This window comes from Oncorhynchus kisutch, linkage group LG6, assembly GCF_002021735.2.
Source record: "Oncorhynchus kisutch isolate 150728-3 linkage group LG6, Okis_V2, whole genome shotgun sequence".
Taxonomy (NCBI): Eukaryota; Metazoa; Chordata; class Actinopteri; order Salmoniformes; family Salmonidae; genus Oncorhynchus; species Oncorhynchus kisutch.
Genome location: NC_034179.2, coordinates 63,962,021 through 63,984,562, shown reverse-complemented (window position 1 = coordinate 63,984,562; position 22,542 = coordinate 63,962,021). Strand labels below are relative to the sequence as shown.

The following is a 22,542-nucleotide window of genomic DNA, read 5'->3' as shown; positions in this document are numbered from 1 at the left end:
GATGAGAGAGGCCTGTAATTTTCATCATAGGTACACTTCAACTATGACAGACAAAATGAGAAAAAAAATCCAGAAAATCACATTGTAGGATTTTTTATGAATTTATTTGCAAATTATTGTGGAAAATAAGTATTTGGTCAATAACAAAGTTTATCTCAATACTTTGTTATATACCCTTTGTTGGCAATGACAGAGGTCAAATGTTTTCTGTAAGTCTTCACAAGGTTTTCACACACTGTTGCTGGTATTTTGGCCCATTCCTCCATGCAGATCTCCTCTAGAGCAGTGATGTTTTGGGGCTGTTGCTGGGCAACACGGACTTTCAACTCCCTCTCAGTGTTTTTAAGTTAAGGCTATGGCAGAATACTGCCCCCTTTGGAGGAATGCGTGCCCATAGTAAACTGACAAAAAATCTGTCAAAAATGGCTAATATATGCATATAATAAATATTATTGAATAGAAAACACTCTAAAGCTTCTAAAACCGTTCAAATTATGTCTCTATGTAAAGCAGAACTCACAGGGCAGCCATTCTTCCAAACTCTTTCTGTCAGCAGAAAAGTTGGCCCAACTTTGACGTCATCGCCCCCACCCTTCCCAACCAGCTACAGATCTGGGAACAGTTCCTATCTCTTCAGCGCGATATCCTCTTTCAATGGGGCGCTTCATTGTGAAGATCGCGCGCTCCCTCACCCTTTGGCGGGAAGAAACCCTCGGGTCACGCAATAATACGTGCGCGCCTCTGTGTTTTTCTCTCTCGGTTCCAAGATCCACCAAACGATATAGGCTTGTCCTTTCGGGCTAAGGATTTTTATGTATGTTTATAACATGTTTTAGCTCGATTCTGAACTTAGTTTGACCAGTTTAGTCGACATATAATATGTAATTTTGAAGTTTTGATGCGCAACCCATAGAATTTTGGGTGCATTTCAGCCGAAATTAGTCGCGTTTGATAACCCAAAGACACACATTTGAAAGGCAAACGCTGGTTTTGGTAAGTATGACTTCTTCCACGACTTCTGATCGAACAACGGCAAAGGTAAGGGAATATTTATGTGGTTATTATGTGTTTCTGTGGACTCCGAAATAGCGGAGCCATATTGCTAATCTATGAGCGCCGTCTCATATTATTGACAAGTGAACGAATTCTGTAACGTAAAATATGTAACACAGCTGTTTTATTAAGAAGAAGTGTATCTTTCTAACTATATGTAGAACATGTATATTTAGTCAACGTTTATGATGTGTATTTCTGTTATCTGGCAGAGTTAAAATAATTTCTCCGGACATTGTAGTAGCATTTTTTGAACATGACGTTCAATGTAAACAGTGATTTATGGATATAAATGGCATATTATTGAAAAAAACATAAATGTACTGTATAACATGTCCTATTCCTGTCATCTGATGAAGATTTTCAAAAGGTTAGTGAATTATTTTTCTTTTAATCCTGCTTTTGTGATTGCATCTATTGTTCCACAAATATGGCTATGTAAATTAGCCTATCTTTTGGTGGTGGTTTGACATAAATATGTGCTATGTTTTCGCCGTAAAACATTTTAGAAATCTGACTTGCTGGCTAGATGACCAAGGTGTTTATCTTTCATTTGAGCTATTGGACTTGTTAATGTGTGGAGGTTAAATATTTCTAAGAATATTTTTGCGTTCTGTGCGCCACTGTGTCAGTTGAGCAGGGGGGGATGGTACCCCTAGAGGATGTCGCTGACTTGTCTAGTTAAATAATGTTAAAATATATGTTTTTATAAAAATAAGTAGACTGGGATATGACTCAATAAATTAAGATGCTAGCTCTCCCTTTCCTCTTTTCCTCTTTTCAACAAACGTACATGTTCATGGATACTCCCATAATTAAAACATTTACAAAGAAAATAGAAAATATCACACATTTATTGTTTTAGTTGTACTTATAAAAAATACATTCCTCTCACCTCAATGTGTCACGACTTCCGCTGAAGTTAGTTCCTCTCCTTGTTCAGGTGGCTTTCAGTGGTCTGCGTTGCCGGTTTTCTAGCCATCATCGATCCACTTTTCATTTTACATTTGTTTTGACTTGTCTTCCCACACACCTGGTTTAAATTCCATCATTTCATGTTGGGTATTTAACCCTCTGTTCCCCCCATGTCCTTGTCCGGAATTGTTTATTGTAATTTATTGTAGTTTATTGTATTGCTTGTGCACGTTATTCTGGTGTGCGACAGGTTTTGTACCCATTGATTTATTGTTCTGTTTCCGGTGGTTTTTATTATTAAACTGCGCCGTTGTAAACACAGTTTTTGCTCTCCTGTGCTTGACTTCTCTGCCGCCAGTACGCACGCCGTACACAATGTTTTGTCATGCTGACGTGAACTGACCAGGTGGATGAGTTATTTCAAAGAATTCACACAGGTCCATTTCTGTTGGTAGTAATTAGCACTGTCACAACCAACCCATGAGGCAACCAACCCCGGTATCCCCTACTTTTACCACAGCATATCGGTTTATCATTACATATACCAGAAAATTGGGTCAGACAGAGCAACGAACTATAGCTACACATTATACCCTTTTTGTTTTTCTGTAAATAAACAAACTGTACAGTTATTTCACTGATGTTCCAATCAGTCACTCAACACTCAAAACCAATGTCTGTTCCCCTTCTCTCCCCCTTCATTTCACCATTCCACCCACCTCAGGGAGGTCATTTAACTTCACCAGACATTAAAAGAAGAAAGAGTGCACAGGTAGGAGACCAATCTTTCAATATACCACATTCTCTGGATTAACAGCCAAACTTTATTTGACTATTTAGTTGTACAAATGCTCTCAAATGCTTAGTACATCCACATCATACTGTATATCTATATAACAGTACAGCATCATTCTATGTAAAAGTATATATCCTTGCCTTTAACAACTGAATGCAATCCAGGATCACCACCCTGGTTCCTCATCCACTGTTCGGAGGTCCCTACAAATGAATAGAACGGTAACACAGCATGGTAATTCAGCTTCTGTAAGTACAACCTCTTACCATACTGGGCATAGAAACATGTGGAACCATTGAAAATGCATAGAAAGTGCTGCATCGTCATAGCATCTGAGTACATGTTGTTTATGATTGTTAGTCATGAATCAGTTTTATTGCAACATCTGAACTTGACAACAGCTTAGCCTTATCCGTTGATATTCTGATGTTTATACGGGCATGAATTTATATTTCTTGTGCGTGATCATACTTTGACCAATGATCATTTTGTTTGTCCATGTTCTTACCATATTGGATAAAGAAGAGTGTATTATGTGACTGATATATGTAAAACTGATCTGTCCCTTTTTTCCTATCTAGGCCAAGAGAGCACTGTTTCCCTTCAACCAATCAGTGGGCTCAATCACAGGTATGTACACCAATCACAGCTCAATGGAATCTTTCTGAATCCTTTAGACATGACTATCTGGTAAAGGGGATGGTGTTGTCTCTCTAACTTTGTGTTTTTGTTGTTAAGATTAAGGTTTTGTGACGCAGGTTTTGTGACGCAGGCCTGACCTTTCACACTTATATAATAAACCATCTTTCCCTAAACCTCTTTGTTGATCTTTACTTCAGAATCTGAGGAGGATGACAATGATGAGGAGGAAGAGGAGGAAGAAGAAGCTGAGCAGGAAAGCGAGGAAGGAGAGAGAAGAGATCAGGCAAACACTGCTGGAGAGAGCAGTACAGGAGGCAGCCATTGTGGTGTGAAGAAGTCTGTCTTCAAAGTCACCTGTGGAGCCATCAATGGAATGCTACATAAGGATCGGTTTGCATCAGGTACAAATTTTACTGGAGACACTTTTACATGTTGGCAACCCTCTTTCTCTGGCTGCACTTCAAATACTGACCCCACTTAGTGCTTTTATCAAGCAGAAAACCCTTTTCAGCAGACCCACAAGGTCTGCCATGAGAGGTGACTGTATCGTTCCCTTAAGGAAAAGCACCTTCAGTCAGATGGCTTTCACTGTGAGAGCTTCCCATGTCTGGAACTCACTGCCTTTAGACACACGTAACTGTGCAACACTCAACCTGTCTGTAGTTTGTGAGGTGTGTAGATTTTCTTTGTTCATTTTCTGTCTTTTGTTTGGTTGCTTATTGTGTTATTGCTCTGTCTGTCTGCATACTAAGAGTTAGTTGTCATGTGTTGCTCTCTGCTCTGTATGTGCTCATTGTCTGTACTGCCCAGAGACAGCGGTAGAAAGTTTGCCTACTGGCTAAAACCGTCACTTTTACTGAAAATTTCCCTGCAAACATAAACGTAATAAAGTAAATGACAAACCGTTAGCTATTGTTGACAATACACTACATGTTATTTTACCATAGCCCCATGTCACTCTGGTCAGCTGTAATGCGCCAAATGTAATGTATATTAAGGTTATAGTAGGGTTTCATTTGAGTTTGTCCTTCTGCCCCTATCTTCTCTGTTGCCCCAGGGTCGTGTGGAAAGAGCATCCGAACGGAGCAGCGCTGGATGACCCCGGTGGAGTTTTTGACGGGGGGGTCAAATCTGGAAGATCCCTCCTGGAAGAAAGACATCCAGTGGGACGGGAAACCACTCAGCCTCCTCATAGAGGTACAGACGGAAAGAGAACACAGAGAGAGAGAAAGAAAGATGAGAGAGAAAAAATGTGTGTTTGGCACCTACCAACCTACTGTACAAGGAATGGTTTAAGATAGTCTGCAAGGTCTTTAAGGACCTGTGGTGAAAACATTTGCTGTCTTCAAAGACATTTTACTAGTACTACTACTGTCTTTGTTTGTTTCTCATTTCCAGAGTAAGATCTTGGTCATCCACTCTCTCCTGTGTAAGTGCAAGCTGTGCAGCTCCACGGCCAAAGACAGGGTACGTTTCTCCCTCGACCCTCAGGAACATGGTGGCACCCACTTACCAATCAGCAAATTACATTGGTTAAACGAATGCTTCAGTTGTAATAATGAAATTCCAAGATGTTTCTTAACATCACTGTATAGGGAATGAATGAATGACATTTTCATGTCAAATCATCAGTCGGCAACCCATCCCTTACAGGATTAATTGACACATAAACAAGCATTACAATGATTCACAGTGATAATTCAGTGATAATTCTTCTGGTGTTCTGCGCAGTGTGCAATGCATAAATAATGAAAAATAAATCAGTACATAATAGTAGATAAGGTTTTTCAAGCAATAATAATAATAATAACCCTTGATCTGTAAAAATTATACATAAATACAGAAAAATTCAACAGAAGGTGTTTCAACCTGATCTTGCACAAAGAGAATATTCAAGTGTGAGATCAGAGAGATCAGAGAGAAGACTGTGAGACAGCCCTACAGACAATCTATACACATATGTGCACTTTGCTATATAAGAGCTAAATACTTTTAGAATGTAATTATAGGTTGCTCTTTTTCTTTTATTCCAGGCTTTATCGAAAAATTCAGAGAACAGAAATACACAATGTACAAAAAAACATTTCAGTTTCTCCTCATCACTCAGCCACATATTGCCAGGGTAAATCTGGTGGGTTCCTGAAATAAGGACAAGTGTATATATATCGTGGTAGAAAGTGCAATGGATGATAAAATGAATGTTATTCTCTGTTTCTTGAGGTCACAATAGTTACATCGTTTTTCCTCATCCATTATCCCGACCTGTTTCAATACGCAGGGGAAATATCTCTGGTCTTACACATGGCGATCTCTTGCTTTTAGGTAGGTTGTACATAATATACTGTATCTCTCACACACAAATTCACCCTTAATCAAACAAAAGGTTCTCAATTTGGGTTTATGAATCATCTCCCCCACCCATTTATTTTCATATTGCGTCATCAGTTGTTTTTAAATAGTATCTATATCTCCGTTAATTTGGTCTTCGCACAAATGTTAAAAGTCAGACCGCTGGAAAAGGTTCGACATTTTGGTTGCCCAGGCTCCTCCTATGAACAGATCCCATTGAAAACTTTTCTGGCAAAAGGCATATCCAACAGTCTATTCCAAAGTCTCAATATGCACGCCTTCCATCTCACGTCACAGGGATCCCAGCCCATGTCCCCAGTTAAGGCCAAATATTAATGCCAAATATGTATAATTGCTAATACATTCAAGAATGTCTTCACCACCACAAAATTGAAAATCAATTGACTGGACGTAATAACATTTTCCGCAGGTTTTGTTCAGTTTCTGCCATAAAAATACATCAGCATTTCATCATCATATCCTACTCCAGTATTTAACTGTTTCATTTATTTTGCCAAATCATTCATAAACATAGCAAACAGAGTTGGTGATAAGGCATGTCCTTGTTTTACACCCGAGGGTGTGGGAAACCAATCTGTACGATATTCGTTAACACACAAACAGGCAGTTGGTGCTTGTTTGTTTCCAATTCCTTCTCACCTTCCTCTCTTCTCTGTCTTGGCAGCATGATCAGGATAACGATGACGACTGCTTCATCTGTAGAAGCCAGGGCAGCTTGATATGCTGTGATGAGTGTCCTCGCTCCTTCCATCAGAGATGTCATCTTCCTAATGTGGATGATGCTATCCTGGGGTGAGAAGAGTTGAGGGTTGATGAGAGACAGAGTGAGACAAAGAGATTGATATAAGAGAGGTATGTTTGTTCTGTGTAAACTTAGCTGTCAGCTTTTTGTGCACTATTGAAATGTGTGCGTGTGTGTGTGTAATCACAGGGATGATTGTCCGTGGATGTGTACATTCTGTGTACTGAGGGCCAGTCAGTCGTGGCGCTACCCCAAACAAATGACCTACCAGGAAGCCTTAACCTGCCGAATCTCAGACCACCAACTGGTGAGGAGCCTGAATGAATGACTTCTATCATTGGTCCAACTACCTCCAATTGCCTGTCCATTATAAGCATCACCATATATTTGACATTAAATAATTATTCAGAATTAAATGTAAACAATATTTGACCAGTCACATAAAGGTGTGTTTACTCTGACAGGAATGCCAGTACCTCCTGCTGTGTCTGTACAATGCGGACGAGGAACACATCGCTGTGGCAGATCCTTGCATCAATGTCAGTTTGCTTGGTTCTCTCTCTCTCTCTGTGTGTGTGTGTGTGTGTGTGTGTGTGTGTGTGTGTGTGTGTGTCAAATTTCACATATCTCCGTCTGTATGTTTCATTGCCAGGTGAGAAACTACACCAGTGTGATAAAAAACCCTATATGGCTGGACAGGGTTGTGGAGAAGCTGCAGCAGAATCTCTACCAGTCGGTGCAACACTTTGTGTCTGATGTGTTGCTTATCTTCACCAACTGTGCCACATTTAACAGGGTAAGACTGCACTACTGCAGTATCCAATGTGAAGACTTAGGGCAACATTTTTTTGAACAAATCTTGGAATTGTGCTAATGCATGAATAACACTTTAACAATGTGTCTTTTTTTAATCCATAACAAATAGGAATTAGGCTAAATGAGTTGTGTTTTATGCATTACTAGTTTATTATGTTTTCTATACAAATGTGCCTGTCTTTTTTTAATGAAGGACAATGCAGAGTTCCGTGGGATGGGTGAACAATTGAAGGATCTATTTGAGAGAGAGTTCAAGAGTACATTCAGCATCCAACTTCAGCATCCAACTGCATCCAACAGCCAGTAGAGCCTTCATCAAGTCTGTACTGTTATCTCACTATGAGACAACAGGAAATATTCACCATGCCCTGGTCTTTCTATACAGCCTTCATACAGACTTGCATGTACATTATTATCCATCTAGTCCTTTCATGAATTTCTTTCATTCGTTCTAGCAGTCAAAATGGGTGTGTGATGATAATTGAAATTGAATGATGGTGATAACATTGCATTTCACACAGTAAATGTTGCTTTGCTAACTTCTCATACAAGATCCTTAGAATTCCTCACCTTCCAGGTTCTTACTTCAGGTTAGGCCTCACTAGATTCATGTCCAGGGATTCTAGCAAAAATAAACTCATGAATTTCTAAAACATTGTACAACATAGTACTTGTTTGACTGTGTAGGCTACCAGAATGTGGTTCTGTTGAGGAGAATATCATCAGACAGAGCAGCAGCGCCCTCTTCAGGGCAGTTAGGTCAGCGGGTGCTTTGGGTCTCTGCCCTCATGCAGGACCTGCATACGCTGCTAATGTAACAGTTGTTAAAGTACTGTGTGAATTTCACCAGGTTCATATATTAATATGGCATGTTGATTTGTTATTATGCATGCCTGCATCCTGGGAGTAGGGGAGTGTGTACTTACATTTGCCCTGCGTGCTCGTGCTCAAATCATTTTGATGTGCTATGAGAGGTAGGCACGTTTTTTCTGTCGTCTTCAGAAAAATGTGATTATTTTAAGCACAAAGTCATACACACTGTTTTGTTCATGAATAATGTTGTATATTTAGATGTTACTCATACGTTGATGGTTTTGTTAAGATGCACCTGTAACTACTTTTTAGGATGATATTAACATTATGAATTCAACATATGGTTCATAGCTAGCTAAGGTATTAGCAGGCTATTGTATGTGTGAACGATGGCGAGCTCCTCGAATGATCCTAGTCCCTTGTGTTGTGCATCTGTTGTAGAAAGAGGTGACGATTCGCTGAACAAATGTGCTCTACAAATGTTTTATTTCCTTTTGGATGCAGGTATGCGGTTTTATATATGTAAAATATATGTTATGTGTGGATGCATAATAAGGAGAGGCTGTACTAATTTTTGTATTCTAAAATAATTTTGATGCGCGATGAGAGAAAGAGGCGACGATTCTCAGAACGTATGTGGCTCTACAAATGTTTTCTTTTCTTTTGGATCCAGATGCAGGATGCAGAGAGTGAATTCTGCTTAATTAAAACAACCTGATCTCCAAAGTCCACATCTATAGTCTCACATACAGCCCGGAATCAAACCAGGGTCTGTAATGACACCTCTAGCGCTGAGATGCAGTGCCTTAGACCGCTGCGCCACTCGGATCATTTTTGGATGATCATCTCTCTCATTGAATCAACAGAGGTGTGTTTCTCTTTGCAAATATCTCAATCCTTTTCTCTTTTTTAACCTTTATTTAACTAGGCAAGTCAGTTAAGAACAAATTCTTATTTACAATGACGGCCTAGGAACAGTGGGTTAACAGTCTCGTTCAGGGGCAGAACGACAGATTTTTTACCTTGTCAGCTCAAGGATCCCCGATCAAGCAACATTTCGGTTACTGGCCAAACGCTCTAACCACTAGGCTACCTGCCGCCCCAAAACATCCTTTAAGAATTTAAAAGTAATCCTCGAAGTAATCATCTCGTTTTTCAAAAGTATCTGTAATCTGATTACAATACTTAAGCTGGTAACGTTACGGATTATAGTTACCGGTTTACATACGGATTATATGTAATCCGTTACATGTAAGGGATTACAAAAAACAGTAACTGTAATCTGTTACTCCCCAATCCTGACATTAGGCTATAACTATCTCTGAAATATGAATAGCATTACTACACAGCACAGACCATACACGTATCGTTACTAGCTAGCCAGCCAGCTAATGTTACCTAGCTAGCTAACAGTACACTTTAACTTAAAATGAAAACGATTTTCTGACAAAATTAGAAATGTATAATATCTGAAAATGTAGCTAGCTAGACTCTCTTACCCATATACATGGATGGACGCTTCTCCCTCTCTGTCACAGATGCCCTTAGTTTGAAGATGTGAACATTCTGTGTGTTCTCTTTTCGACTCTGTCTGCAAATTGCAATCAAACACCATAATTTTCTCCATCTCCTATCATACTATAATTCCACTGATTTCAGAACTCGGTCCTCCGGAAAGTGGAGAGCAACACTTATGCAGTTCTACTACTTGATATCTTTCAAAAAAGCAGTGTTAGAAAGGATTACCTACACATACTGACCAGCTAATATTATAGACAGAAGTGTGCTACATTGAAGACCAATCCGAATCTCTCGGCATGTCCAGCCCACTCATTATCTCAGCCAATCATGGCTACCGGGAAGGTTGCTGGCTTTTTCCATGGCTAAACCACCTAGGCTGAAAGTTCACATGTTCCAGAAGGCATTTCTACTCAAAAAACGCATTTAAAAAAAATAAAAGTTTATGTTCAAAGGGTGCTCCTGTGAAGTAGTGATACGCAACATACGCCTAACTTCCTGAAACGAGTCACATATTGCAGCCTAAATGTAATTCTATTAAGTTAATTACATGTTTCAAATGCAGAAGACTTAGAAGGTGAGCATACTTTGCAAAGGGGCCCAACTTTGTGTGGCATGTTGATTCCTATGTTGGTTACACAGACCTTTGGCCCCCTCATCCTATTCTAACCACCTCTCGCCAGCTTTGTTTTCATGTTACCTGATGAAATTGCTGTATAATATGATCCTGTTGCCATCTAATGCACATTCAAATATCATAAATCAACACTGCAGAGCTCTCCCTGTCCTCTGCCGTGCCTTGATTGAATTACTGTTGATGACATCTGGAAATGTGCATGTACACCCTTGCCCATCTACTGTTCCTAATCCCAATTCTGACCTGTGCTCTGATACCTGCTTCACTGATTTCTGCTCTCGTAAAGGTTGGGTTTTCTGCACGTTAACACAAGAAGCTTATTACCTAAAATGGTCAATTGAAAGTGTGGGTTCACAGCTCCAATCCAGATGTGTTGGTCATGACTGAGATGTGGTTAAGAAAGAGTGTTTTGAATACTGACGTTAACCTTTCTGGCTATAACCTTTTTCGGCAAGACAGATCTTCCAAAGGTGGGGGAGTGGCAATCTTTACCAAGGATCACATTCAGTGCTCAGTTGTCTCTCCCCAAACAATTAGATTTGCTGGTTTTAAGCATTACACTTTAAAATAGCTCTTCGATGACTGTTGCGGGGTGTTATCATCCTCCATCAGCACCGGCTTGTACCCTAGCTGCCCTAAGCTCACTCCTGGCCCCTTACACTAAGTCTGAATTTGTCCTGCAAGGTGTCCAAAACTGGGGCATGCTTAAACCACCTGACCAAGTCCTAAAGCAATGGGACTCCCTAAATCTTTCTCAGATTATTACCAATCCTACAAGGTATGACTCCAAACACCCAGAAAATGCTACTCTCCTCGATGTTATCCTCACAAATAGTCCTGATAGGTACCAGTCTGGTGTTTTCTGTAATGACCTTAGTGACCACTGTTTTACAGCCTGTGTTCGTAATGGCTGCTCAGTGAAACAACCTGTCCTGATTTGTCATAGACTCTTGCTAAAAACTTTAATGAGCAAGCCTTCCTTCATGACCTGGCCTCTGTAAATTGGTATAGAATCAGCTTGATCCCCTGTGTCGAAGATGCTTGCATTTGGTGAAAGGCACGGCACATGCATACTCAGGCTGACTGGCTCTCGTTCAGGCAAATGAGAATTAAGTGCACGCAGGCTATCCGGAAAGCCAAAGTGAGTTACTTTAAGGAGCAGTTCTCACTCTGTGGGTCTAACCCCAAGAAGTTCTGGAAAACGGTTAACTTCTTTGGGATAGGGGGCAGCATGTTCACTTTTGGATGAATAGCGTGCCCAGAGTGAACTGCCTCCTACTCAGTCCCAAATGCTAATATATGCATAGAAAACACTCTGAAGTTTGAATGATGTCTGTGAGTATAACAGAACTCATATGTCAGGCAAAAACCTGAGAAAAAATCCAAACAGGAAGTGGGAAATCTGAGGTTTGTAGTTTTTGAACTCAGCCCCTATCGAATTCACAGTGGGATATGTGTTATGTTGCACTTCCCAAGGCTTCCACTAGATGTCAACCATGCTTCTCCTGTGAAGGGGGGCCGGATGGGAGCTGTTTGACTAAGGGGTTTGCCAGCAGCCCTGTTCTCAGTCACGCGCATTTCACATGATCTCTCGTTCCATTGCTTTTCTACAGACAATGGAATTCTCCGGTTGGAACATTATTGAACATTTATGATAAAAACATCCTAAAGATTGATTCTATACTTAGTTTGACAAGTTTCTTCGACTTGTAATTTAACTTTTTGAACTTTTTGTCTGACTGGACCTGAACGAGCTTTTGGATAAAAATAAGCTATTTGGACATAAATGATGGACATTATCAAACAAAACAAACATGTATTGTGGAACTGCGATTCCTGGGAGTGAATTCTGATGAAGATCATCAAAGGTAAGTGAATATTTATAATGCTATTTATGACTAATGTTGACTGCGCAACATGGCTGTCACGAATATTACCGAAGGTGACTCCCCTTCTTGTTCGGGTGGCGCTCGGCGGTCGTCGTCGCCGGTCTACTAGCTATCGCCGATCCGTTGTTCTGTGTTCCTTTGGTTTTGTCTGATTGGTATTACCTGTTTCTTGTTTGGTTGTTAGGGGAGGGTTATATATAGTTCGTTCAGCCCGCTTCTGTTTCGTGCGGGCTTGTTAGTCTGTTTTGTTGTTTGAGTGTATTTTGTTTGTATTTGGGTTTCACGCTGTCCGTTTATATTTCTGATAATTTGTTTTTCTACTTTTGGTTCATGTTATGTTTCCGGGACATTAAAGCGTGTTTTTTCCCACATCTTTTTCTCTCTGCGCCTGACTCCACACCTCCTCACTCATTTCTCGTAACAGAAGCCCGCACCACGATATGGAGTCAGCAGGAGCAGCGACCACTCCTTTTCCTACTATGGAGGAGAGAGTCCTTCATCACACGTCTATCCTCCTTCGCCTAGGATCAGCGATGGATCAGATGATGGAGAGGATGGATCGATGGGAGAGGAATGGTCTCCCTACTACCCCACCGACCCTCCCACCAGCAACTCTACCATCTCCCCCATCTGGATCCGGTTCCAGCGCTCTGCGTATTACGCCTCCGAGGGAGGACGATGGAGCAGCGACGGGGTGCCAGGGATTCCTGCTTCAACTAGACCTCTACCTGGCCACCGTTCGGCCGGCTCCCTCAGAAGAGGAGAGAGTGTGGGTTCTCATCACATGCCTTACCGGTAGAGCCCTGGAGTGGGCTAATGCGGTCTGGAACGGGCCCGACTCAGCGAAGGACAATTACCCGGAATTCACCCGCCGTTTCAGGGCCGTGTTCGATCACCCTCCAGAAGGTCGAGCGGCGGGTGAGAGATTGTTCCATCTCAGACAGGGGACGAGGAGCGCGCAGGACTTCGCGCTGGAGTTCCGGACCTTGGCCGCTGGAGCAGGGTGGAACGACAGGGCCCTGATAGACCATTACAGATGTAGCCTGAGAGAGGACGTCCGTAGGGAGCTGGCCTGTCGGGATACTACACTTAGCCTGGATGGACTGATAGACCTGTCGATCCGGTTGGACCATCTGCTAGCTGCTCGCGGACGTTCTGAAAGGGTCCTGTCAGTTCTACCTCCTGACCCTCCTGCTCCTATCCCTATGGAGCTAGGAGGGACCGCGTCTAGGGAGATCAGAGGAGGAAGCTCCTCCTGTACCAGTTGTGGCGGGAGAGGGCACACGTCTGGTCGGTGCTGGAGGAATTCATCTGGGAATCGAGAGGGCAGGCAGAACACTCCTCGGTCACCCCAGGTGAGTAAGCACCACACTCTCACAGAGTTTCCTGTTGGTCACATGTTCCTATTAATTTGTTTCCTTAATTATTCTCCTTCTCTCCAGCATAAGGCACTGGTAGATTCAGGCGCAGCTGGAAACTTTATAGATCGTGGACTCGCTCAGAGGTTGAGGATTCCGTTAGTAAAAGTAGACCCCCTTTTGCCGTGCACTCTTTAGATAGTCGACCATTAGGGTCAGGGCTGGTGAGGAAAGCCACAATTTCGTTGGAGATGATTACGCAGGGGAATCACAAGGAGCGAATTAGTTTGTTCCTTATCGATTCACCTGCGTTTCCAGTGGTACTGGGGATTCGCTGGCTAGCTATTCATAATCCTACGATTTCGTGGAAACAGGGAACTCTACAGGGGTGGTCTGATGAGTGTTCAGGCAAGTGTGTAGGGGTTTCCATCGGTGCGACAACGGTGGAGAGTCCAGACCAGGTTTCCACCGTGCGCATTCCAGCTGAGTATAACGATTTGGCTATCGTTTTCAGTAAAAAGAAGGCGACCCAATTACCACCCCATAGGCAGGGGGATTGTGTGATAAACCTCCAGGGTGACGCTGCACTCCCCAGGAGTCATGTGTATCCTTTGTCCCAGGAGGAGACGGTGGCTATGGAAACTTATATCACCGAGGCTCTGGGACAGGGGTACATTCGGCCCTCCATGTCACCTGTCTCTTCGAGTTTCTTTTTTGTGAAGAAGATGGTGGTTTACGTCCGTGTATTGATTATAGAGGTCTAAAGTCCATCACGGTGGGTTTTAGTTACCCACTACCTCTCATTGCTACGGCAGTGGAATCATTTCACGGAGCGCAGTTCTTCACCTAACTTGATCTCAGGAGTGCTTATAATCTGGTGCGTATTCGGGATGGAGATGAGTGGAAAACTGCATTTAGCACTACTTCTGGCCATTATGAGTACCTCGTCATGCCATACGGTTTAAAGAATGCTCCAGCTATATTTCAATCCTTCGTGGATGAGATTCTCAGAGACCTGCACGGACAGGGTGTAGTGGTGTATATTGACGATATTTTGATCTACTCCGCTACACGCACTGCGCATGTATCTCTGGTGCGCAAGGTTCTTAGACGACTGCTGGAGCATGACCTGTATGTGAAGGCGGAGAAATTTGAGTTTTCCAAGCAATCAGTTTCCTTCCTGGGTTATCGCATTTCCAGCTCTGGGTTGGTAATGGAGGGTGACCGCGTAAAGGCCGTGCGTAATTGGCCGACTCCGACCACGGTAAAGGAGGTGCAGCGGTTCTTGGGGTTTGCCAATTACTACCGGAGGTTTATCCGGGGTTTTGGCCAGGTAGCTGCCCCTATTACCTCACTGCTGAAGGGGGGGCCGGTGCGTTTACAGTGGTCAGCAGAGGCGAACGGAGCTTTTCATAAGTTGAAGGCGATGTTTACTGAGGCGCCGGTGTTGGTGCATCCGGACCCTTCTTTGGCGTTTATAGTAGAGGTGGACGCATCCGAGGCTGGGGTTGGAGCGGTGCTCTCACAGCGTTCGGGTGCGCCACCGAAGCTCCGCTCCTGTGCCTTTTTTTCGAAGAAGCTCGGGCCAGCGGAGCGGAATTATGATGTGGGGGATAGGGAGTTGTTGGCTATGGTTAAGGCCCTGGCTTGAGGGGGCTAAGCACCCTTTCCTTATCTGGACTGACCACCGTAACCTGGAGTATATCCGATCAGCTAGGAGACTGAATCCTCGTCAGGCAAGGTGGGCCATGTTTTTCACCAGATTTTGTTTCACTATCTCGTATAGACCAGGTTCCCTCAACACTAAGGCCGACGCGCTGTCAAGACTCTATGACACTGAGGACAGGTCCATCGATCCTACTCCCATCATTCCGGCAGCTAAGCTGGTGGCACCAGTAGTATGGGATGTGGACGCGGACATCGAGCGGGCGCTAAGGGAGGAACCTGCGCCTCCACAGTGTCCGGAGGGTCGTAGGTACGTGCCTACCCTGGCTGTTCGTGATCAATTGATTCGATGGGCTCATTGTCTACCCTCGTCGGGTCACCCAGGTATTTTTAGGACAGTGCGAGGTCTTGAGAGGAAGTACTGGTGGCCCACTTTGAGGAGGGATGTGTGATTCTATGTTTCCTCCTGTTCGGTGTGCGCCCAGAGTAAGGCTCCTAGACACCTGCCAAGAGGTAAATTACAACCTCTTCCCGTTCCACAACGGCCGTGGACCCATCTATCGGTGGATTTTCTTACTGACCTTCCCCCCTCTCAGGGTAACACAACGATCCTGGTCGTTGTGGATCGGTTCTCTAAGTCCTGCCGTCTTATCCCATTGCCCGGTCTCCCTATGGTCCTACAGACTGCGGAAGCTCTTTTCACCCATGTCTTCCGGCACTACGGGGTGCCCGAGGATATAGTTTCTGATCGGGGCCCCCAGTTGATCTCCCGTGTTTGGAGGGCATTTATGGAACGTCTGGGGGTCTCGGTCAGCCTGACCTCAGGGTATCACCCGGAGAGTAATGGGCAGGTGGAGAGAGTGAACCAGAAGGTGGGTAGGTTTCTGCGGTCGTATTGCCAGGACCGGCCAGGGGAGTGGGCGAGATATATTCCCTGGGCAGAAATAGCCCAGAACTCACTAAGGCACTCCTCTACCAACATGTCACCATTTGAGTGCGTGTTGGGGTACCAGCCAGTCCTGGCACCGTGGCATCAGAGCCAGACTGAGGCTCCTGCGGTGGAGGAGTGGGTGCAGCGCTCTAAGGAGACCTGGAGGGCTGTCCAAGAGTCATTACGCCAAGCGAGTATAAGGCAGAAGAAGAGCGCTGACCGTCACCGCAGTGAGGCCCTCGTGTTTGCACCTGGGGACAGGGTCTGGCTCTCGACCCGAAACCTGCCCCTCCGCTTGCCCTGCCGGAAGCTGGGTCCGCAGTGTATAGGGCCATTTAAAGTCCTGAGGAGAATAAACGAGGTTTGTTATCGATTATTACTTCCTTCGTATTATCGTATTAACCCCTCGTTTCATGTGTCTCTTCTCAGGCCGGTGGTAGCTGGTCCCATGCAGGAAGGTGAGGTTCCGGAGGTTCCTCCGCCCCCTCTGGACATCGAGGGGTCCCCGGCGTACAAGATACGAGCTATTCTGGACTCGAGACGCCGGGTGAGGGGCTTGCAGTACCTCGTTGACTGGGAGGGGTACGGTCCGGAGGAGAGGTGCTGGGTTCCGGTGAGGGATATTCTAGATCCATCTATGTTGAGTGAGTTCCATCGCCTCCGTCCGGATCGCCCAGCGCCTCGGCCCCCGGGTCGTCGCCGAGGCCGGCGTCGGCGCGCTGCGGAAGCTGCGCGTCAGGGGGGTACTTTCACGAATATTACCGAAGGTGACTCCCCTTCTTGTTCGGGTGGCGGTCGTCGTCGCCGGTCTACTAGCTATCGCCGATCCGTTGTTCTGTGTTCCTTTGGTTTTGTCTGATTGGTATCACCTGTTTCTTGTTTGGTTGTTAGGGGAGGGTTATATATAGTTCGTTCAGCCCGCTTCTGTTTCGTGCGGGCTTGTTAGTCTGTTTTGTTGTTTGAGTGTATTTTGTTTGTATTTGGGTTTCACGCTGTCCGTTTATATTTCTGATCATTTGTTTTTCTACTTTTGGTTTATGTTATGTTTCCGGGACATTAAAGCGTGTTTTTTCCCACATCTTTTGCTCTCTGCGCCTGACTCCACACCTCCTCACTCATTTCTCGTAACAATGGCAGATATTTCATTTGGCTGGTTTGGGCTCTGAGCGTCTTTCTCAGATTATGCTTTTTCCGTAAAGTTGTTTTGAAATCTGACACAGCGGTTGCATTAAGGAGAAGTGTATCTAAAGTTCCATGCATAACACTTGAATTTTCATCAACATTTATAATGAGTATTTCTGTGAATTCATGTGGCTCTCTGCAATATCACTGCATGTTTTGGAACTACTGAACATAACACAGCAATGTAAAATAAGATTTTGGGATATACATATGAACTTTACCGAACAAAACATACATGTATTGTGTTACATGAATTCCTATTTGTGCTATTTGTGACTCCTCTCTTTGGCTGGAAAAATGGCTGGGTTTTTCTGTGAGTTGGTGGTGACCTAACATAATCGTTTGTGGAGCTTTCGCTGTAAAGCATTTTTGAAATCAGACACTGTGGCTGGATTAAGGATACTTTTATCTTTAAAATGGTGCCCAATACTTGTATGTTTGAGAAATTAGATTTATGAGATTTCTGTTGATTTGTATTTAGCGCCCCGCTAGCGAAACCCCAGTCCTAGACAGGTTGAAGACCTGGAGAATAAACCCTCCTCACAGCTGCCCATGTCCCTTAAAGTTGATGATTTAGTTGTTACTGACAAGAAGCACATGGCTGAACTCTTTAATCACCACTTCATTAAGTCAGGATTCCTATTTGACTCAGCCATACCTCCTTGCCCGTCCAACATTTCCTCATCTCCCACCCCTTCTAATGCGACTAGCCCCGATCTCTCTCTTTTTCCCTTGCCCCGCTACAAAGTTTCTCCCTCCAGGTGGTCACTGAGGCCGAGGTGCTAAAGCAGCTTCTTAAACTTGACCCCAAAAAACATATCAGATGGTTTAGACCCTTTCTTCTTTAAGGTTGCTGCCCCTATCATCGCCAAGCCTATCTCTGACCTTTTTATCCTGTCTCTCCTCTCTGGGGAGGTTCCCATTGCTTGGAAGACAGCCACGGTTAGTCCTTTATTTAAAAGGGGAGCTCAAGCTGATCCCAACTATTTCTATTTTTGCCCTGTTTTTCAAAAATGTGGGAAAAACTTGTCAATAATCAACTGACTGGCTTTCTTTATGTCTGTGGTATTCTCTCTGGTATGCAATCTGGTTTCCGCTCAGGTTATGGATGTGTCACTGCAACCATTGCCCTTATTCAAAGGAATGTTGTGCTGCTATTTTTATTGACTTGGCCAAAGCTTTTGATATGGTAGACCATTCCATTCTTGTAGACCGGCTAAGGAGTATTGGTGTCTCTGAGGGGTCTTTAGCCTGGTTTGCTAATGACCTCAAAGAGTGCAGTGTATTAAGTTAGAACATCTGCTGTCTCTGCCACTGCCTGTCACCAAGCATGTTTCCAAGGCTCGATCCTAGGTCCCACGCTCTTCTCAATTTACATCAACAACATAGCTCACTCATCCATTTATATGCAGATGAAACTGGCCAACAAGCTTTCTCTGCCCTTAATGGACACATATAGGAATTGTAAAATTCCCATGACAGGGACACATTCCGGACAAACATTAAGATGTGACTTGAAATTAAAAATAAACATATTTCACCCCCCAAAAACGTTACAGAGGGACTTTAGACTTTTTTGACTCAAGTCCTCCTCTTTCCCAGAAGGCAGCATGAATCCTGGGACTCACAGTTGGTCGGATTCTGGACTTTCCTCTTCTGACTGGGATTGGACTGGGTGGATGTGCTGGGCTGCTCCTCCTCAGCACCCCACTTCTCTCTTTCTGTTTACTATTTTTCCTTCTTGTCTTCTCCTCTTCTACTTCCTCTGAAGCCTTCTTCTTATCCTCCTCCTCTTTCTCCTCTTCCTCCTCCTCTTTCTCTTTCTCCTCCTCTTCTCCTTCAGCTGAAGCCTTCTTTTTATCCTCCTCTTCCTTCTCCACATTCTTTGGCAGTTTCTCATAGAATGTGAACGACCCTGCATGGGATTGGAGGCTAAATTTAGTAAACCATGCAACCTAAATAATTTACAACTAATTAAAACAATTAGAATATAAATTTGACAGGGCATTGAACCTCAACTTCTAAGCATCCACCATTGTGGCTACATTTATATTAAACTAGGAAGTAGAATTATATACTGATATTAACTTATGCAAACGAATGCCATAATAATACAATAATAAGAGTGAAGACTCCAGAACTGACCGTCCAGCAGGTGGTTTCGGAGCAGGCGTAACGTGGGGTACTGCTGCAGGAGGTGGTCCCTGAACACACAATTCCAGAACACCTTGATGCTGTTGGGAGTCTTTGCCTCCACCCAGTCCAACACCTGGTACACACCCTTCTCCCTCACCTCCTTACTCCTCATCCCAATCAGCTTCTGCAGGAGGGGTCAAATACAGAACTATGGTCCAATTTGTGAGGGTTGTCAAATTAAGGCTGGAGTGGAGTGATAGACTTGATTCTCTAGAAGCAACCACCACCTCAATAAGTTCCTGTGACAGGCAGGAATTTATGGACACACATCAGGCCTTATGAATCAATGATCATCAACTCCAATTTCCACTCGTACAATAACATTTTGAGACCTGTTACTTGCTAGCAATAGGACAGTAACTGGTGTTAGTGTACACAGTACACTCAAGAGCATATAAAATAGGGTAAATACTTTTACCAAATCAATTCTGTAGACTACAATTTGTTTTGTTACACAGATTAATCAGGGTTTTATTCAGTAGAGTATAGTAGAGCACAGTATGATACAGTTTACTTCAGTAGAGTACAGTTGAGAACAGTAAAGTACAGTAGAGTTTAATACATTAGAGTACAGTACAGTAGAGTTTAATTCAGTAGAGTACAGTTTAGTTATTTACTTTTATTTACTGTACTGTACTCTACATTACTGCACTGTGCTGTCCAAACCTGTGAAACATAGATGTCTATGATTGGTTCAGATTTCTCAACCTATCATAGACATCTGTCAATGTTTGGGCCAAACCCGGACAGGACCAAATCTGAACTATTTGTAGACGTCTATGTTTAGGCCAAATAACGGCCTGCCCTGACTAGATGTCTGTGGACGTTGAAATCAAGGCCAGTACAGACCGGAACAAATTTGAACCAAACATTGACGTCTGTGATTGGTTCCGATTTAGTCCAATCCAGAACCCCTCCCCAATTAAAAAGGGGACAAAACGGACAAAAAAAACAAACATCTAAAAAACGTCGGCGTGGGTCCGTGGTTGGTAGGATGGAATTTAGCGCTGCTTGCTTAAACTGAGTGGGCGGGTGTGTGTATAGAAATGTAGCAGTCCAGTCTACTGCTCTCACCTTGTCGGAGCTGGTTAAGAAATGTGTGTGGTTGCTCCATGCACGACATCTCTGTCCTACTACAGTGGAAAAACCGCAGTAACTCCTCATCTGTCAGAAAATTTAACGGCTCCATTGGCGCAGATGCAACTGCAACTCTTCAATACAGTTTTCTTTGACGAAAAAAAAACTATATTTACCAGGTCACTGAATATTATTAATAGTTTAATAATGAACGATCCGGTTCATTTTGGGTTGCATATATATATTCACTGATAAATTAACGTTTGATTGACATTATGTAGTCTATTTACATTTCAATACAGGCCCCGGGCGGATTGATTAATTCAAACGAATGCACATACCGATAGACGAGCGTTTGGAAGAAGGACGTAGAGGACGTAATGAAAACATTTTCAACTGTAGGCCAACAAGTTCTTATTAAAGTTATTTTTGAAGATAAAATATATATCCCGCAAGCACGGAAGTACACTTCAAGTTATGTTTGGAAAGTGAAAGTGTTCATGTGATTTCATATGAGCCACAAGGGGAGAGGCTATAGATTTTTTACTCATTCTATATGTGAGGAGCCCCGTGGACCCTCCTTGTTCGGAAGTAATTTAGCCGTTGTAGCCTTTGGCGAAAGGGTTGACAGGTCTCGCTGAAATGTCTTGGCCAAATACCACTCAACACTGGACCATAAGGCCTGTAAGCGAGGAGTTGCCTCATTTAGCCAATAAACCCTTTCCCCATAACGTTATCTAGCGAATAAAGAAGGAATATCAACATAACTTGTAACGACAGAAGAAGCAAAATACGGTTTTCCATCAAAGCAATCATTCTTGAAAGCTAACTTGACAAACAAAGGAATTTAAGTTATAATTCTTACTCATTAAACACCCCAGATAATTTTAAATCAATGTCGATTTAACTGCTGTGATTGTAAATAAAACCTTATGACATGTGCATAACTATAGATACATCTGACAGGAGTTTGTTTGAGCGATGAAAGTTGGACAGAGGATCTCGAAGTCTCTGTAAAAGAAATACTTGGACAACATTTTAAAATGAATGTTAGGCAAATTTCTGGTATTTGTGACTTTATTGTGTGCCAGATTTTAAGACTACTATTTTCGAGATTGACTTGTCATTTCAATAGGAATAGGCTAGGCCTACTGACAAAAATCTGGGATTATATTGTAATTAAACTTTGCCATAGTTTGGTTAGATAGATGCAGGTAGCCTACAGCCCCTGATCGGCATACATCTCATTTCAGATAGCCTACAGTAACCTAGACAAGATGCAGGCAAGATGTAAAATGAACAATTTATCAGCTTGCTTGGTTCAAATTCACAGACTGATTTATTCTTGTAATGATAGTAAAATGGTGCCGGAGCAGAAGAAACATGTGGTTGGAGTCATTAAAACTCATTTTTCAACCACTCCACAAATGTCTTGTTAACAAACTATAGTTTTGGCAAGTCGGTTAGGACATCTACTTTGTGCATGACACAATAAGTTTTCCAACAATTGATTACAGACAGATTATTTCACTTATAATTCACTGTAACACAATTCCAGTGGGCCAGAAGTTTACATACACTAAGTTGACTGTGCCTTTAAACAGCTTGGAAAATTCCAGAAAATTATTTCATGGCTTTAGAAGCTTCTGATAGGCTAATTGACATCATTTGAGTCAATTGGAGGTGTGCCTGTGGATGTATTTCAAGACCTACCTTCAAACTCACTGCCTCTTTGATTGACATCATGGGAAAATCAAAAGAAATCAGCCAAGACATCAGAAAACAAATGTAGACCTCCACAAGTCTGGTTCATCCTTGGGAGCAATTTCCAAATGCCTGAAGTTACCACGTTCATCTGTACAAACAATAGTGTGCAAGTATAAACACCACAGGACCACCCAGATGTCATACCACTCAGGAAGGAGAAGCGTTCTGAGTTGAA

General features: G+C 43.1%; 2 protein-coding genes across 3 annotated transcripts; one reads left to right on the top strand and one right to left on the bottom strand.

Moving 5' to 3' along the window:
* The first annotated feature begins 778 nt into the window (after positions 1–778).
* On the top strand, positions 779–7,994 carry LOC109893181 (nuclear body protein SP140-like protein). 2 transcript variants are annotated; one of them, XM_031827168.1, is made up of 12 exons: positions 962–1,423; positions 2,693–2,740; positions 2,929–3,012; positions 3,346–3,394; positions 3,604–3,807; positions 4,464–4,603; positions 4,805–4,873; positions 6,441–6,568; positions 6,708–6,825; positions 6,983–7,057; positions 7,171–7,314; positions 7,528–7,994. In XM_031827168.1, the coding sequence occupies exons 3-12, from the start codon at positions 2,974–2,976 to the stop codon at positions 7,639–7,641; spliced, it is 1,080 nt and encodes a 359-aa protein (XP_031683028.1). In that variant the 5' UTR covers positions 962–1,423; positions 2,693–2,740; positions 2,929–2,973; the 3' UTR covers positions 7,642–7,994. The 2 variants fall into 2 exon arrangements, with proteins under 2 accessions (XP_031683026.1, XP_031683028.1); XM_031827166.1 differs by having other exon boundaries at positions 779–2,740.
* Positions 7,995–18,752: 10,758 nt separating this feature from the next.
* On the bottom strand, positions 18,753–19,852 carry LOC116374445 (uncharacterized protein C53C9.2-like). The gene is made up of 2 exons (XM_031827169.1): positions 19,473–19,852; positions 18,753–19,242 (listed from the first exon to the last, which is right to left on the bottom strand). The coding sequence occupies exons 1-2, from the start codon at positions 19,633–19,635 to the stop codon at positions 18,881–18,883; spliced, it is 525 nt and encodes a 174-aa protein (XP_031683029.1). The 5' UTR covers positions 19,636–19,852; the 3' UTR covers positions 18,753–18,880.
* Positions 19,853–22,542: the final 2,690 nt, after the last annotated feature.

Bases quoted from the DNA above. Each gene is read 5' to 3' on its own strand.
- LOC109893181 (XM_031827166.1), top strand. From the start codon at position 2,609: ATGTTCCAATCAGTCACTCAACACTCAAAACCAATGTCTGTTCCCCTT. The intron at 4,604-4,804 runs GTACAGACGGAA...TCTCATTTCCAG, and splicing joins CACTCAGCCTCCTCATAGAG to AGTAAGATCTTGGTCATCCA. The intron at 4,874-6,440 runs GTACGTTTCTCC...CTGTCTTGGCAG, and splicing joins GCTCCACGGCCAAAGACAGG to CATGATCAGGATAACGATGA.
- LOC116374445 (XM_031827169.1), bottom strand. From the start codon at position 19,635: ATGAGGAGTAAGGAGGTGAGGGAGAAGGGTGTGTACCAGGTGTTGGAC. The intron at 19,243-19,472 runs GTCAGTTCTGGA...AATCCCATGCAG, and splicing joins CCGAAACCACCTGCTGGACG to GGTCGTTCACATTCTATGAG.